Source organism: Vanacampus margaritifer, chromosome 4 (assembly GCF_051991255.1).
Source record: "Vanacampus margaritifer isolate UIUO_Vmar chromosome 4, RoL_Vmar_1.0, whole genome shotgun sequence".
NCBI lineage: Eukaryota > Metazoa > Chordata > Actinopteri > Syngnathiformes > Syngnathidae > Vanacampus > Vanacampus margaritifer.
Genome location: NC_135435.1, coordinates 12,318,656 through 12,335,671, shown reverse-complemented (window position 1 = coordinate 12,335,671; position 17,016 = coordinate 12,318,656). Strand labels below are relative to the sequence as shown.

General features: G+C 38.4%; 1 protein-coding gene across 2 annotated transcripts; it reads left to right on the top strand.

Annotated features, from left to right (window-relative positions):
- LOC144050654 (interleukin-18 receptor 1-like) lies at positions 1–16,018 on the top strand. Of its 2 annotated transcripts, none has more exons than XM_077564141.1 (10): positions 1–10; positions 11,459–11,708; positions 11,835–12,021; positions 12,100–12,250; positions 13,037–13,102; positions 13,236–13,362; positions 13,431–13,585; positions 14,141–14,284; positions 14,669–14,821; positions 14,906–16,018. In XM_077564141.1, the coding sequence occupies exons 2-10, from the start codon at positions 11,515–11,517 to the stop codon at positions 15,250–15,252; spliced, it is 1,524 nt and encodes a 507-aa protein (XP_077420267.1). In that variant the 5' UTR covers positions 1–10; positions 11,459–11,514; the 3' UTR covers positions 15,253–16,018. The 2 variants fall into 2 exon arrangements, with proteins under 2 accessions (XP_077420267.1, XP_077420266.1); XM_077564140.1 differs by lacking the exon at positions 1–10 and adding an exon at positions 9,875–9,923.
- Positions 16,019–17,016: the final 998 nt, after the last annotated feature.

Below are 17,016 nucleotides of genomic sequence, written 5' to 3'. Positions count from 1 at the left end.
CTATGTACAGGTAGATAGGCCAGATTAAAAAAACATTTTTAATTAAGCATGTTTACCCCTCTTACATGTTTCTAACACATTTAAACTTATCACAATACACTTCTTTAAGCATACCATCCGATCCCTCATGTTGATGTTCTAGCAAAATCAAGATGATTGCGTACCGGTCACTGTCCTATAGGCGGCCAACAAAAACGATTTAAAGACCACCTGAAAGCCGTGCTGAAAAAATGCGGCATCCCGCCAGACAACCTGGAGGCTCTCGCAGCCAACCGGGCCCTCTGGCGCACCACCTGCCATGAGGGTGTGCGGCACTTTGAAGCCAGCCTGCGTTTCGGAATCGGTATCGGGGGCCAAAAAACGGTATCGGAAGAATACTACATAAAACGAAAGAGAATACACATATATGTAAAAACATCCAAATGTTCGACTAAAACAAATAATTGTCTAATGAAAATTTGCAAACTCATTACTAAAAATAAATTACATTGCATTTTTTCCATTAGACCTCAGTGCTGCATGATGGCAAATGTATATTCAGACTTTCCTGTAGACCAGAAAGAAGAAATTGTTTTACCCCAAATCTCCGCTGTGACTACGAATATTATCATTTGTCTATTTCGTCTATAAAATGGATTTAGGTACACGTCTGCAGAGGAGCTAATACTCATTTCGCAGTATCTGGCAATGAGAGGGCCGCTGCCACCTACTGTAGTCCACGTGCAATTACACTGACTTTATTCTAGTACAGTACAAAAACAATAAATACATAAATAAATAAAATAATCATGTTCCCTGTGGTCATATATTGTGATCATGAAGGATGTAGAATGAGTTAGCTGCCATTTTTATCCTGCCTCCTCCTCCAGTGAAGCCAATTGAGTCAGTTATTGTTTTACAATAGTAATAATGTTTGCCCTTTGTCCGAGTTATGGACTGGTGAATATTGGAGGGTCAGCTTGGCGAGACGCCAGCTCTCCAGATGGACGGAGACTTTGTTAAATTGATGCGCTTGCCTTAAGTCATGATTGCGGGGAGCACGTTGTGTGGCAACATTTGATTGATTGGTGTGTGATGTGGTTATTTAAAATACGACGTACTGCTTGTCGCTCTTTTATTTTCTTTTGGTCCATCATAAAGAAGAAAAGCGTTGACTTCAGGCTAGTTTGGTTTTACTTGACAAGAGGGAATTCCATGTAGTTTCCAATTCCATTCCGACTATATAAAAAGTGTGTAAGGCTGAATGGAACACTCTTATTTATTACCAGTTGGCTCTTGCGCCGGCCACAGCAGAGAGATGATTTATTTCAGCAGTCTGCACAGTAATCCAAGTTGAAGCATGTCTCATTCATCATCACAATTTCTTGAATTTTGCCTTTCAAAAGGCACGTCGACTGCGCCGAGGTGTGACTCAGACTTTGGTTGCTTCTGTCTGCATCTAATCTGATCTCCAGCACTGAAATTTCCACCCATCCTTGAGTAAAAGCCTCTTGATGAGTCAAGTGCAGTTTATCTGCCAGATAGAATTAAATAGCGGTAATCGCGGTGGAACGATCCCAGTGGCGTGCGAAGCAGAGTGAATGCCCGGGGCAAGCACCTGGCCACCGTGTCCACTAAAAATGTTGTCAATGTTAATCATCTGATTAAAATTTCCAGCCACCATCTGGTGGTGGCATCTTGGTACTGAAGTGAGTTGAGTGTCATGGTTTTGGTTGGGTCTTGTTTAGGTTCATTTCCTTGATTTCCTGTTTTGTTTGAGTTTATTTGACCTTAGTTTCAGTCATGATCTTTGTTTTGTGATGTTGTCCTTGTGTGCCTTCCTAGTCTCGTCAAGCTTTGTCATGTCCACCTGTGTTTGCCTGCCCTTCCTCATGTGTCAACCAATCAGCACCCTCTGCCACTTGTGTCCTGCCCAGGTGGGCCTCGTATCAATTGATGTGTGTGTGTGTATTAAGCCCCCGTCCACACAAAAGCCAGTTTCAATGTATCCTCGTAATCCCACGATGGCGCGGTTTCGGAGCTTGAAACCAATCACTTTTGAAACCGGGCTCTTGAGTGGAAAGATTTCAAAACGCGCACCGTACGCTTCCATCTGGATACCATATGCAGGATACTCCTCCAATGAGGACGTAATGGTCGCAGCTCGATGACGACGTGTTGTCGCAGATTGATGACGTATGCGCCAATTCTCGCGTGTCAATCTGTCAACATCAATGGCGGATAGCCGGCTCGTTGTCGTTTTGCGCAGCCTCCTTAGCTTGCTTATGGTTTCGCAGAAAAATATTTTGCTTCTTTATTCCCACATTGTACTTGAATCACCCGCCATTGTCACTTCTTCTGTGTTCGTCTTTTACATGTTGTTTTGATACATGCAAAGCCACGTTTGTTCTGTAGATTGCAATAAAGTTAGAAAAAAAAGTGTTTGTCTTCTTCACTGATTCTTCTTCTACGCTTTCCGTCAACTCCCTGTGGCTGCGTTACAGCGCCACTCCAGACTTGGCATATACATTACAGCCGTTAAACGTCCTCAGCGTTTTCTTTTGGACACACGCAAGTCTTGAAATGCTTCTGTGTGTACGAGATTTGAGGAACGAAGTCGGCTTTGCTTCCGTCTGTAAGTCTCTTGTCTCTCTTTTGTCTGCGTCAATTCATTATGGTTTCCTCCCGTCATGCTGCCGCGTTTTTGCCTTGTAGTACCCCTCGTTTTGCCTTGCTTGTTTTTGGGATGTTGTTTTGTTAGTCAGATCCATATTCACCTCCTTGTTTTTATTTAATTAAATTCCCCCTCCCCCCCCCCCCTTTTTTTTACTGCACCTCTGCCTCCTCGCCCTGTTTCCCTGCACCTGGATCCTCATCCCACCATATCGTAACATTGAGGAGCTTCATTTAGAGCAGGGGTCAGCAACCTTTACTGTCAAAAGATCCTTAGTAGGCCAAATGAATAACAAAAAAATCTGTCTGGAGCCACAAAACATCTGAACATTGTAATGAACCGAAACAGTTCAGTAAGTTTAATGTATTGAGGACCCAAGAGCTAACTCGAGTTGCCCCACAACACAAAAACATGCATAGTCGGGCGACCTTTTGGCAAAGAAAAGTCCTCTTAGTCATTTTATGTCACAAAGAGAATCCACAGGAGCAATTAAATTCATGTCACCTGTGTGCCTTCCACGGTGACGCCATATGACTCACACAAACCACAATAATGCACATTTCCTGTTATGGAACTTATTCTTCCACTGTGCTTGTTCCCCAAAGCTCAAAGGTCCAATTTATCCATCCTGGTAGCGATGGAGGCGACATGTGACACATGTTCAAACATGAAGTGTCAGCATTATGAACTAGGAAAAAAAGCATCATCAGTATCTCTACTTATGTTGTCCTCAACCAATTTTTGCGTGTGCGCTTGTGCGCGTGGGTGCGCACCATTGGGAATGTGATGACGAGAGTCAGGAATTTAGATTTTGAGGTCACGGAGCTGAAAGCTAATCAACACCAATCTTCTATCAAAAGGACAGTGTGGAGATATTTTTAGATTTTTCACTGTTCATTAATTTAAAAAAACTCACTATTAATTTAAATAATATGCACACCAAAAAAATGTCCTATTACATCAACATACTTTTTTTTAAAATATATAATAGTAGGTCTAGTAATCGCTAATTATATTACGTAGGTCGTGCCGCGCCATACAGGATGCTGACATGTTTTGGTACATGTCAGAGTCAGTCCTTTTCTACTTTTACTTAAACAATTTACCCCAAAATATCTTTACAATAGCCTTTTTATTTGACCATTTATGACTGAAACGGCTTCAAATGAGCAGATTAACACCTCTTCACAATGGGTACTGCCAAATTTGAATTATTAATATATGTATATTAAATGCGCTACCGCACCTGTCAGCTGTCAAACAAATATTACGACCAGAAAAATGGATACTGAAATGTATCTACTTGTAATATATCCCACATGGTCATCGCAGGGCTTTCCACGCTGTTATGAGACATGCTAGCCGCTAGCTAGCTCGCAAGCTAATGCTAACAAAAGCACTCAAGTTTTCATATAGTGGGGTAGGGCTTGAGCCAAAATACGTCACTGGGCACAATTTTAGCCAAGGCCAAAAAGAAAACAGGAAAACTGAAATGGTGAAAAACACTTTAATGCTATTCCTCCACAATACAGTACTACAGAAATATCAGTTGTTCCACATTTTTTAGCAGCAGTTACAGTGTATGAGTACTTGCCAGTTGCCACCTCTGCACCTCATCTCAGAGTTTGGCTGTATTACAAAAACATCTGTTTCCATTGGCCCGCAGGTGGGCGTGACGCCTCGATGAGGTAACAGATCCGATGTACGAGTTAATTGAAGACTTCCTGCCGTAGTCTGCCGTTGTGTCTGCTGTCATTCCACCTCTGTCAACCACACGCCCTTCCTCACATGAAATAACAGTTGCCTAGGCGCCAGGCACGGCATAATTATTGACCAGCAGGAAGTGTGGCGCTTTATGGGTTAATTAGAGCTTCCGTGTGGGAAATGGTGTCAGAGGGAGACCTGTGCAGGGGTTTTCCATGTCCTTATAACATTGGGATTATTGTTCCAGTGTTATGATGGTTACCTTAGTATCACTTAATCAGAACATTTAATATGAGGTCATTTGTTAGGTTAGGTCTGATTTTGGATGCAGTATCGCCTTAGATGTCAGTGGCATTTTTTTTTTTTTTAAAGCAGTTGTTGATAAATGTTTTTGTTTTTGTTTACAAAATACAGTATGGTCATCTGCCTGGAAACCGGAAATAATTGTATTAAAAACATTATACAGTCATAAACGGGGGGTTCCCTGTATTTGTTAGTCAGTCAGCTTTAAGTAACTAGCAAGGGAAAATGACTGGATTTTTTTTTTTCATAGACAGTGCTTAAGGGAGTGGTAAACATTTGGAATTTGCATCCATCTGTTTTTGTGATTGCACCGATTGCATGTTAAGTCACTCTCATTTATCAAGCTAGACGCACACACAGGCACAAATGACCTAAGAGAATTAGTCTTGTGAGTAAGACAGTCATTTTACTAGTGCACTGAACTAGACGCATATCAGGGAATAAATGCTCAAATGGTTTTCCATACATGTTGACACAACTGTAAGACCTTTACCTTGATCCCCATACAGCTGGATAGCATTGAACCCTCACCAACCCCGCCCACATAAAGTCTGATCAAACTGTGGATGGATTGCGTGAAAACCCCCTTCGACTCGCTTACATCAGCTTCCAGTAAAACAAGTGCACAGGGAATGGCAATGATAAATTGCGGCAGATTGTGAGCCGATGACGAGGATTTGGTCTGAAATAGTGTGCATTTTTTTTATATATATACATATATAAAGTGAATATTAGTGGTGTGTCCAGAAACAGGCGCATAACTATTTGCAATTTTTTATGTATTATAAGTACAAGTTAAGTTATAAGTATAATTTGATAACATTGTGAACTTCTGCGATCCATCCATTCAACTACAACAAAATTGAACTTATTAAAGCACGTGTTTTATTTTGTTAGAGTTTGTTTGCACTCTCTGTTTGTCTACAAATGGGAGTCTATCATATAACATCACTTTGGGAATTGAAGACTTTCTCACTCGCACAGCTCTCCGAATATGAAGCTAATTGTGTTTAGTCACTCTCAGTAAAACTGACACATAAACACAAGGGAGAGTTTAAAAAGTGCAAAATATTCAACTAAAACATCTCATTTTGTCTTATGAAAGTCTACTAGCATAATGCTAGCATATAATGTCAGGCTGCGACTAACGATTATCTTAATCGGTGCAATCGGTTATTGAATTAATTAACTGATTGAATTGTCTTCCCCTTTATTAAAAAAAAACAGGACATTACTTCAAATTGACACTGCAGATAAACATAAATTAATTATGATTTATTTACTGTTTTTTTTTCTGTAACATGTCGGAAAATGGGCAAAACTTTTGATGATTATTTTCCAAAGTAAAAACAAATGTCTTAATTTGATGAAACACAAAGATAATTGGCCTGCTTTTATTGACTAGAGAACAACAGAAATCTGTGAACGTTTATTGCTCAGAGGCTAAAATTCTACAATTAAATAATATCTCTAAATAATTAATTGATTATCAAAGTAATTAATGATTAGTTTTATAATTGATAAGTTGTCAATGAATTGATTTAATTGTTGCACCTCTTCTATAACGTGAAACCCCATAAAGGGGCTAATGGAAATTAGTATCGTTGTTACAATAATTTTATACCTTCCAACAACTGACACAAGCGCAGCAACCAAGTATTTGGCATATTTAGTCACATTTTCTTTCTTTACAATGAGAAAACTAACCAAAGTGATCAGCGTGATTGTGAGAGAGATTGTGTTTGATGTCTGACCTTCCACAGTTTTTGGTACGCTCGCTTATTTATGTTGCATTAAAAACAGATGCGGAAACATCAGGATGTAGCTTAGGATCAGGAAGAGGAACAGGATAGGTGGAGGCTTAAGTAGAGGTATATTTTATGTGTGTGACACGAGGTGCTATTGGCATGTGTGTGTACTTGTGTACATGTGGAGAATGAGGCCGTGTATGTGCACTAACTGTCAGACATGCTCTTATGGGACTGAGGGATCAGGTGCGGCTCTTTGGCTTGATCTTTGAGTGTTTTCATCACAGAGAAATTGTCTTAGTCTCTTCATGTGATGAAGAAGACTGTTTCATTCTCAACTTTTAATTAACCAGGAATTGTATTGGTTCCATTCCATTACACTTCTCACAATTATGTTGTAATCATTTGTTGTTATTGTTCAGATTCTTCTATGAGTTTAGATCTGCCGATTCTTCTCTTAATGTTGTTAAACTGACCTCGGTTTGGCAAGGAAGAAATGTTCCTATCCTCCAAGTGACTATCACTTTTATAACAATAGCGTTCTTGGTCCCATCACAAGTGTGGGAATAAAGTGTGTGCAAGAATTGTCTGGGTGGGTCCTCTTTCGGAGGACATTTCTCATTCCTAAAATATTTGTTTTAGATTTCAGTGCCATCAGAGTGTTTAGAAAATGAGCAAGGTCAGGCAGGACACACACACACACACACACACACAGCAACTAAGGCTACTAAAACTGGAAATACTGATTTGACTCCTTAGTTTGAAAATACAAGCTCTTATATATAAAAAAATATACAGTATAAAAGGAAAAAATAGTGCTGAAAAATTCCAAGTAACAAAAAATGCTAAATTGGCAACAATTTCTTTGAAGTGACACAAGACACAACACGTTTATGACAAATCATTCTTGTAGCCAAAAACATCCAAACATTCTCACTCATCATGGATAGAGAATTTTTGCCCTGGAGAACTCTAATGAACAAATGTCATAAGTCAAAAAATAATAATAATTAGAAGTCTAGCAGAAAAAAAAATTCCTATGTACAGTAACTAAGTATATCCACTTTGTTACTCCACACAACTGGTTATATTGCAATGCAACATCAGTGCCCCATTCAGTAAAAATGACTCACTGAATGAACCAATCCTCCCACAAGAAAGTAAAAAAAAAAAAATCATTTACTGACATAGTTTGAACTCCCAGTGATTTGTGTTGTTTTGTTTTCCTGCCTCCATCCTTTCTGAGATACTCGGGGGGCCCAACTGAGGCCCTCTTATTTTACATCCGTCCCCATAATGCACTGGGGCACTATCATGTTCCATCATGGTGCGGTAGGGTCATCTATAGGACAGTCACCCCTCAGAGTCCAAATGGAAAAACACACAGACACTTTTACTTCCCATGTACTAAGGTGTAATAAGCACAAGGTAACACCCTGTGTAGGCCTACATGCTTTTAAGATTATAAACCATGCATGTAGAATGTAGAGAGGGGAAAAAATACAAGTAAAACGTGTTATATCGCACAAAGTCAATGAAACAATGAAAACAAATGACCGAAACCTAACAGCTTGAAAAAAGAGTAAACCAACCAAAGCACATGTATTAAAAAAACAGTAAAAGAAGTAAAGGAAGAAAAAAAAAGGAGGCTAGCCTCTTTTCCACCGTAGTCAACCCCTTGACCACGATAAGGTGTTTATTTATTTTTTTGTTTCCAACATGTACAACATTCAACTGTCATGTTTGGGTTCCGTTTTTCCTTCTGTGTCTCCCTTGTTCTTGCTAAGTGTAATCCTGCCCTTCCTCGTGTCAACCAATCAGTGTTCTCAGCCACTTGTGTCTTGCCCCAAGTGTGTCTTGTTGTGTGTGTGTTTAGTCTCCTGTCTGCGTCGATTCATTGTTGTTTTCCTCCCGTCATGCTGCCAGTTTTTTGCCTTGTTGTCCTCCCCACGTTTTGTTTCACTTGCCATTTGGAGTTCGCTTTTGCTTTGTATAATTATGGGACTGCTGAAAGCAGCACATATTACTCTCCACCCTAGAAAATCCCCAGATTTTTCCGCAAAAATGCGGCCCGTACCGTAGATCGCACCGGGACAAATGAGGTATCAAACGATGTGGCTCGATCTGACTCGGTGCGGCATTACTTTTCTAGGAATTCCAAGTTACCATGGCGACGCAATTCCCAAAAAACTCCCAAAAAAGTCCTATAGGAAATGAATGGAGAAAGGGGGAACAAATTACAGATCAAGCACCTTTTACCAAGACACGCTGCGCGCGCATATGTTAACCGACCGATATGAATTTTAGCTCATTTTGTAGCAATTTTTCCCATCTTTAGCTCAGTGTCGAAATTTATTTTAAGGAATGAAATGCCTGTGCGGGTTCAAAGACAGTGAGTGAAATAGCCTTCTAACACACTCTGTAGAGCAATTAGGCTTTGAGTGGCGGGAACCAAAAAAATCTATTTCCAAAAGTCAAAAGTTTCACTTCAACTCGTCACCATGGCCACAATCTTTGCTCACTAGACATCAAATTCTCACATTTTGTAGTGACAAGTCTCTTCTTTCAGACAAACTAACTTTTATTTGGCTAAGGTGTCATTTAGTACCTTTATTTTCACTTTAAGCGAGGAGAAGTCGGACTAACTCACCTATCTTTTCCATGTTAAATTCGCCTCCTTTTTCCTCTTCATTTTGGATAAATCATAAGTTTTCAACCTGCTCTCATTTGGTCATTTTTCATCCGATTAAAAAAGTGAGAACATGCTCGCGTTCCCCAAACCCTTGCCGTTCTAACGAGCCATTTCTTGAATCTGCATCTTTAACCGTTAAGTCGTGAGAGGCTTTTGTTCGAGGTGTGCATCTCTCATACAATATCAATAGAATGTGGGTGCGTGACGTCTCCAAGTCAAATGTGTGTGCGTGAATTTGCATTTTTCTTAAAGGGACAGTAAGATACTTTTAGTTTATGTTGATTATGGTTAACTTCCACATTTCTTGACTGATTCCAGTCGTTTAAATTTTAAACTGTTCAGCTCATTTACAAGAGTCAGCAGTCCCATTCAAAATTTCCGCGGGAATTTTTCTAGTTCTATTCCTTTTTCTTTTTTTTCATCATCACCTCTGCTTCTTGCCTTGCTTCCCCGCGTTTGGGTCCGCGACCACCACTGCCCCCTGACAAAAACAATTACCAAATACAGGTCTATTTGTATGTCTAATCTATCAACTCAAACAATATTTCAAAATTAATTCTCTGACAGTGTCAGTTCAATCAAAACATCATTAATGAACTCATGTAAAAATGTCACATGAAATGACGTGTCAAAGGCATTCGTTTATTGGAAACTCCAGAGATGTCTGCTTTTAACACGCTTTCTTAAAGTTTCACTTTCACTTTAAGAGAACTATTCTGAGAAACCGTGAACGTGTTTGAAAGAAAACGCACATTTGCTCCAGCCATCACCATCATGAAGGTGCCGCTCCTTCAAATGCTTTTACTACTTGCATCTTTAACAGGTCAGTGAATAAATGGGGAGATTATTACATTATATTTGATATCATTGATTTAAAAAAATAATAATCTTATCTCTAGCTTAACAGCAGCATTCACAACACTTTTTGTGAGTATATATTGTTTAAACTTTAAGATGAGTCAAATGTGCATGCAGTATTTTTTTAGATTGATGCACATACTGAAGTTGTCAAAAAAGTTAATTTATGTTTATCTCCAGTTTCATCAAATATTTCAATTTAAAAATGTTTTGTTGTTGAGCTGTTAACTATATTGTAACTCTGCCATCATGCATAATTAATAAAACCACAAATGTACTTACGTTTGTAACACTACTATTACATTGCATATTGCTGAAATGCTGCGTTTGTTTTTCTCGAAATCACATGATTCTCGATGCCCAACAATGAGGATGTGGTTAAAGGGGGGGAAAAAAAGCACCCTTCAACATGTAAACATAATGTATTAGGGTCATTCAATTGGAGTATAATTTACGCACCAACATTTTTTGAAAATGGGCCATTTGTTTTAAATGGCCAGCTCAACAATCAACAGTACACTTTTTAGGAGATATATTATTTGTCAAATCACATATTTTGCTGTGATTGTTCGAACCCTACTACCTGGGACACATGTAAAAATCTGAATAAATCCTTTACAATTAAATAGAGGTGCTTTTTTGTGTATTTAATACATCTAATTTAGCTGTGTTAGCTTTTATGCCAACTGTTAAAGAACAAACAGCTATCTAATAAACAAATGAAAATGTTGATGTTAATGTATTTTTTTCTGATAAAAGTAAAAGCTGGGGTGGTTTGACTACTCCATTATGGCTAAAATTAAAAATTTAAATGGCTGTGAGGACTTGCCTTAGGGCTTTTCCATGGTCAGAGAAATTAGCTTGTCTTTTCTGCTGAGTCATGTAGCTCACTTTTGTTGTCTCAGGACAAATATAATTTACACAGTAAGAACATGTTTCTGTATTTTGTGCTTGTGTTATTTAACTCATTCACTGCCATGAACTCATTTTAAAAAAAAAATCAAAATATACAATAACAAAAATTCTAGGTTTTCATACTCTTGTTAACAAAAGTGTGGGGGGGGGGGAAGTTAAACGAATAGAAATAGTTGAGATGAATTTGACGTTTATAGCCGTCAATGGCAGTGAATGACTAAAAAAGAAAACATGATTAAAAATTTGGGGCGTCAGGCGATTAAAATTTGTAATCATAATTAATCGCATGACTTCACTAGTTAGCTCACAATTAATCACAAATTTTATATCTGTTTTAAATATTGTTCTAAATATTGTAAATGTACAATAAAAAAATCTAGGTTTTCATACTCTTGTTAACAAAAGTGGGAGAAAAATGTTAAATAGAAATAGTTCAAATGAATTGTTGACATCTATAGCCGTCAATGGCAGTGAATGAGTTAAAAAAAAAATGATAGGAGGCAAGGCAGAATAAAAAATGCCCTCTAATTCTGGAATGACTCATTGAAAGGTTACACTTAGAAATTACAAACTTCTAATCCACAGGTAGATGTGTGGCGACTCCGAGCGCCCCTTGGGACGTTTATGTCAAGGCAGGTGAGATGGTGGTGCTGAATTGTCAACAGGGAAGATATCATGGTCCGGTGATATGGACCATTGAGAACAAGCTGCAGATGGACCTGAGCAAGATATCACCGGCTGAACAGAGACAGATGGGTCTCTTGTGTTTGGACAGGAGCCTTTTTATTCTCACTGCTTCAGTAAACCATCAGGGCGACTACTCATGCTCACAAAGGTAAATTGGAACCAGACCTATTGTGATCAATTCAAACATAGATTGTGTACCACAAGTGTTCTTTTGGTTGAGTGCGTAAAATTTCCATAGGCACACTCCAAACTCTTATCCCTCTTCACATGGCAGGAATGTGAGCAAGCAGTTCTGGTTCAGGCTGACCGTGTACTCCACATTGACCAGAGAGCTGGAGAACAGTACTCAGTACACGATGACGTGTTACACACACGAGTCCTGCACTTTGACCTGTCCGGACAACGACATCCCACCCCCGAGTAATCCCAACTTTACCAGTTATGACATTATATGGCGCAAGGTATTTAGAATCATTTTTCAATACTTTCTACCATTGAATGAAGAATGAAACTGCATCACGTTCTAATTAACCCTGCAGGAGGGTGAGTCACTGCGGAAAGTTGTCAGCTACTTCTCAAGTGTGGAAGACACAGACAATGGCGTTTACACCTGCACCAGACCTTACCTGTTTGATGGTCAAATCTATAACAGGAGTTACACGTTGGTGTTGGACGTCCAGCCTAGTAAACGTAAGACGCCCAAAAAGTATTTTCCCTCTTCTTAAATGCAGATCCATTTTTTCCCCCCAAATTTTCCGAGTTAAACATTACAGATTATCAAGCCAATTTTATTACCTCACAAATGCAATCAAAGTAAATACAAATTGCCGTTTCAAAATGAACTTTGTATTAAGGGTTCACCCAAAAAAAAATTGTTTGTATCTGTCAGAAAAAAGATTGCAAGGAAAATAATCATGTCGCAATCCAAAGAAATTTACGATCAATGACAAAGTCCATGGAATTTATTTACTGTAAATCTGGAAATGGTTAAAATGCTACTTCAAAAACTTTGTCACTCCTTCAAACCATTATCCACAAAAGGAGCAAATTGGAAACAGTGTAGAACCTTCCCAAAGTTATTCTCGAGAGTGTAATGACAACTCACAAAAGAACCCAGAATGACATCTAAACAACTGCAGGCCTAACTGCTTACGCAATCATAAGAAAGACATCCAAAGGCAAAAACCGCTGTTGACTTTGTGTTTCTTTTTCATCTAAGAAACTTGGGGCGCTAAAATGCGACCCGACAGCCTTCCCGTTCTGTCTCCCTCTTTTGGTCATTGCCGTCTTCATGTTTTTGAATGGATTGTTGCTGCTGACTTGTTCTGATTAATGGAACAATGATTTCTGCTGTCCATGACGGCCAAATGTTCCTCTCAGTTCATCCAAAAATCAGCATGCAGGCAAATATTTATCTACTGCACAATAGAAAGTAAAGCGACACATGTTAAATGATCTATTTTTATATTTTTATAGAAACCTTGGACAAACATCCTGTTATCTTATCACCACTGGACAATGAAACCATTTATGTGGATGTAGGTGAGCATCACGCTTGTATTTTTTCATTTTCTACTGCTTCACCGGGAGCTGGCGTCTATCCAAGTCAACTTTGAGCTCAATCAAATTTGTTATCAATCCTACACTGTCTGCATCGACTGATTTCATTTTTCAGGTTCGCTGGCTGTGATTAAATGTGAAGCTGAATTTAATTCAGACCAGAGTTCTTTGTTTTGGCTGAGCGGGGGCCAATTTGTCCAAAGGGATGATGACTCCTTACCAGTATTCTACAATTATACGTGGTAAACAATCGACATGCAAAAATGATGCACAAATCTTCTTATCTTACTGTTCGAATCTCATTTTACAGGGAATATACAACCAAGGGGAAAAAAGCCACGGCAAATCTGGTGTTGAAACGAGTAACAGAGAATGATCTCTTAAATAATTACACCTGTAAAATGCAATACCTTTCTAAATCAAGCTACGTCACTCTTACTGTCACCATCAACTTGGCCAAAAAAGGTAAGACTAAGATGCATCGCTGGATGCAATATTTAAATGGCTCATCGTGTAAACCTCCATTGAAAATATGACAAAAAATTGTTTCGACTACAAATGACAAGGAAATTCTAGTCGGCTGATAAATTATTATTATTTTTATTTTTTATTTTTATGATGACCAATGGGCATGTTCAATTTTCTAAACATATAAGTGATTAGAATGTTATTGTTTTTTTTGTGTTGTTTTTACTTTTTACATCAAGTTCCACCTCAAAAAATACATAAGCTTTTCATGTTACACTTTCATGACCAACATTAAAATGATGAAAACTACATCATGACATCTAACAGAAAGAAACAACTTGTCGTTAACTACTGCATATACTATTTATCCCGCTCATCTAAATTAGACATGCATTACTTTTATTTTATAGTAATGTCTTCAACCTAAGGAATGTGGTGATCATAGTCAATGGTGGGGTGGCACCATAGCGCCCTCTATTGACCAGCTGCCACTGTTTAATATTATTATCTTGTTTATGTTGTCTATATTAGGTGTTTTATTTCTCCTTTCAGATCGACGTTCCCACATTTCTGTGGCACTCTGCCCAGTGGTTATTGTGGCAGTAATGGCTGCAACTGTCATTGTCTATGTCAAATTCAAAATTGAAATCACTCTCTTCCTGCGAGACACTCTGGGATGCCGTAGGAAATCCTCAGGTGAGAATAAGTCACCGGGTGGCTTTTTGTTTCTGCAGGAAAAAAACAAACAAACAAACACTGCACACTATGGGAATTCTATTCAACTACTACTGTGCTTTGATTTACTAGTGTTCCAATTTTATATATATATATATATAAATTGTTTTAGTCTGACAGTGAACTGCAACAAATAGGGGTGGCATTAAACAGCTTGAAGCCTTTTTCTTGAAGAATTGTTCATGGTCTACCAAGCTGCTGCTTCTTGTGAAGTGAGTTGAGTGCACTACCAGCGTACTACGCTAAAAAAAAAAAAAAGCCAAACGTTGGCTTTATTGAACGAAGAAAAATTGTTGTTGGCTCACTCATACCTCAAGGCACACTGTTTTTTTGTTTTGTTTTTAGGTGTGAAGACCTATGATGTGTTTCTGATGTGTTATAATAGCGACAAAGTCACAGGACTGAAACCATGTGATAGAAGGTGGCTGCAGAACGTTCTAGAAGAGAATTTTGGTTATAAACTCTGCCTCTTTGAACGGGATGTACAACCAGGAAAAGGTATTCTATTCTATTTCATCCCATTCGCAATAATTTGAGGCAAATCACTTTCAGCTAACGTACAATTTTGCTGGTGCGCCGCAGCTGTGGCCGAGGCGTTGCTCGACTGCATAGAACAAAGTCAATCGGTGGTCCTGGTACCTTCTTCTGCGGCTCAGAGTCTGGAGACTGGCTTGTTGAGTGCCATCCACGCAGCCCTAGTAGAACGCAAGACAAGCTTGGTTGTCATCAAACCTGAGAGAGCCAATGAAGCGGAATGGGATTCCGTACCAGAGGCCTTCCAGCTCCTTGAGAAGACGGGCCACTGTGTCACATGGGAGGGCTTAAGCTCCCTGTCACCTTCTTCCGCCTTCTGGAAGAAGCTCCGCTATCACCTCCCACCAGCACGTAATGGAAACAAAGCTTTCCCCTTAGAAGCTCTGCCGTGTTAAACCGTCCTCGACAAGCACAAGTGCACCTGCAAGCAATCTCATGAGATCCTCAGACCACACTCATTTTGTTTGCGCTGGTGTCGTTTTCATAGAACTGTGAAGTAACCACAAATTAAAGTAGTTCCTTGAATCTCCCCGCCGTAGTATGTTCCAGACCAGCCTCACAGGAAGTCAAATATGCAGTATAGAATATGCTACTCTGGTATGTTTTATTACATTTATGGCACTTGTATTTTTAAGGTCTTTAAATTAGAGGTGTCAGTCGATTAAAATGTTTTAATCGTAATTAATCGCATGATTTCAATAATTAACTGATGATTAATCACACATTAATCGCACATTTTGTATCTCAATTTATATCTAAATTTACAATCAAATGTAAACAAAAATTCCCTAATTTAAAAATGTTTGAATATTTTGAGTCATTGATACAGTTTTTTTTAATAGCAATTCAATAAAAAATAAATAATAATATGTACTTTAAAAAAAAAACGAGTGATTGTGTTAGTCATTTTGGCATAATTGCATTTGTAAGACAATGGTGACAGCGCAATGCATTTTTCTTTTCATATTAAGAGCCTTTTTTTAACATGAAGTAAATTGTGAAATTTTTGATATTTTTAAAAGTTTAAAATACAACTTGACCCCAGACCCCACAAATATATGCATTGTTATTTAATTTATTACTGCTAAATTGTGTTACAGTAGACTCCTTTGCACAACGTTGAATGCTTTTATTTTGTCACGTTCAATATGGATGCGTGTTGTAAATAAATTACACAACTTTACTACAAAGGAACAAAGAACAATCAACGTGTTTTTTTCCATATTAGGTGCTTTTCCACCGCCGGAACTTTTGGAGAACTTTTCAATTTACCTTGGTAAAATTCAGTTTGCGCGATTTCCACCAACAAAAATTTCCGAGATAATTAAATTCCCCAGGGGACATCCGAGTACTGTCTTAGCAGCAGGGTTTTGATGAGCCAAGCTGGAACTTTGAGGGGACGGGCTGCATTTATGGAGGACCAAAACTGCCAAAATTAAAAAGAAATGATTAAATAAATAAATAAATGACAAAGTGAAAATAAAAACGGATACAAAAAATTATTTGCAAAAATTTTATCCCAAAAAATAAATATAAATGGAAATAAAAATAACAAAAAATACATATATGCTTAAATACAAGTTAAAAAAAAAAAAAAAGTTAAAAAACGAGTCATCAAACTCATTTTAATTAATTACTGAGAACTCTAAGACGCTGTGGAAACGAAAATTATAAATTCCCTGCGGAACTTTTACAACCAAGAACTTTCCTTATCCATTGTGGACTTGCTGGGTAAAACATGCTTCACATCTAAAGATCAAGTGGCTTGGGGTCACTCCAAGTGACAAGACGGCCTCCATTCGGCTCTTGGCTCTCACAGGGGTGAGAGCCCATGGAGCAACGGTTAGCTCGTTGCTAACGGCTAACCAAGTGCGTTCTTTCAAAGCAGGGAACTGGAGGAAATGCAAAACAGTCCAAATGGCTCCTTAGTTGAGGCTTTCCAAATAAATTTATTTTGTCAAGTAAAGTTTATTTTACCAATAGACCAAAACTAGACGTTTTAACATCTCTCTAATGAGGACATATTAGCTCCATAAAATTTTGTTGGCTAGATAAAATGTTGTTTCTCATTCTCTTGCTTGCACAGTTCTCCAAAAAGAGGCACAGCATGCTCACTTGCATCTGTTTTTTGTCACTAATAGCCAAGGTTTGCTGTAAAA

Coding starts and splice junctions, on each gene's coding strand:
- LOC144050654 (XM_077564140.1), top strand. CDS start 9,875: ATGAAGGTGCCGCTCCTTCAAATGCTTTTACTACTTGCATCTTTAACA. Junction 11,709..11,834: donor GACTACTCATGCTCACAAAG/GTAAATTGGAAC, acceptor TTCACATGGCAG/GAATGTGAGCAAGCAGTTCT. Junction 12,022..12,099: donor ATGACATTATATGGCGCAAG/GTATTTAGAATC, acceptor TTAACCCTGCAG/GAGGGTGAGTCACTGCGGAA.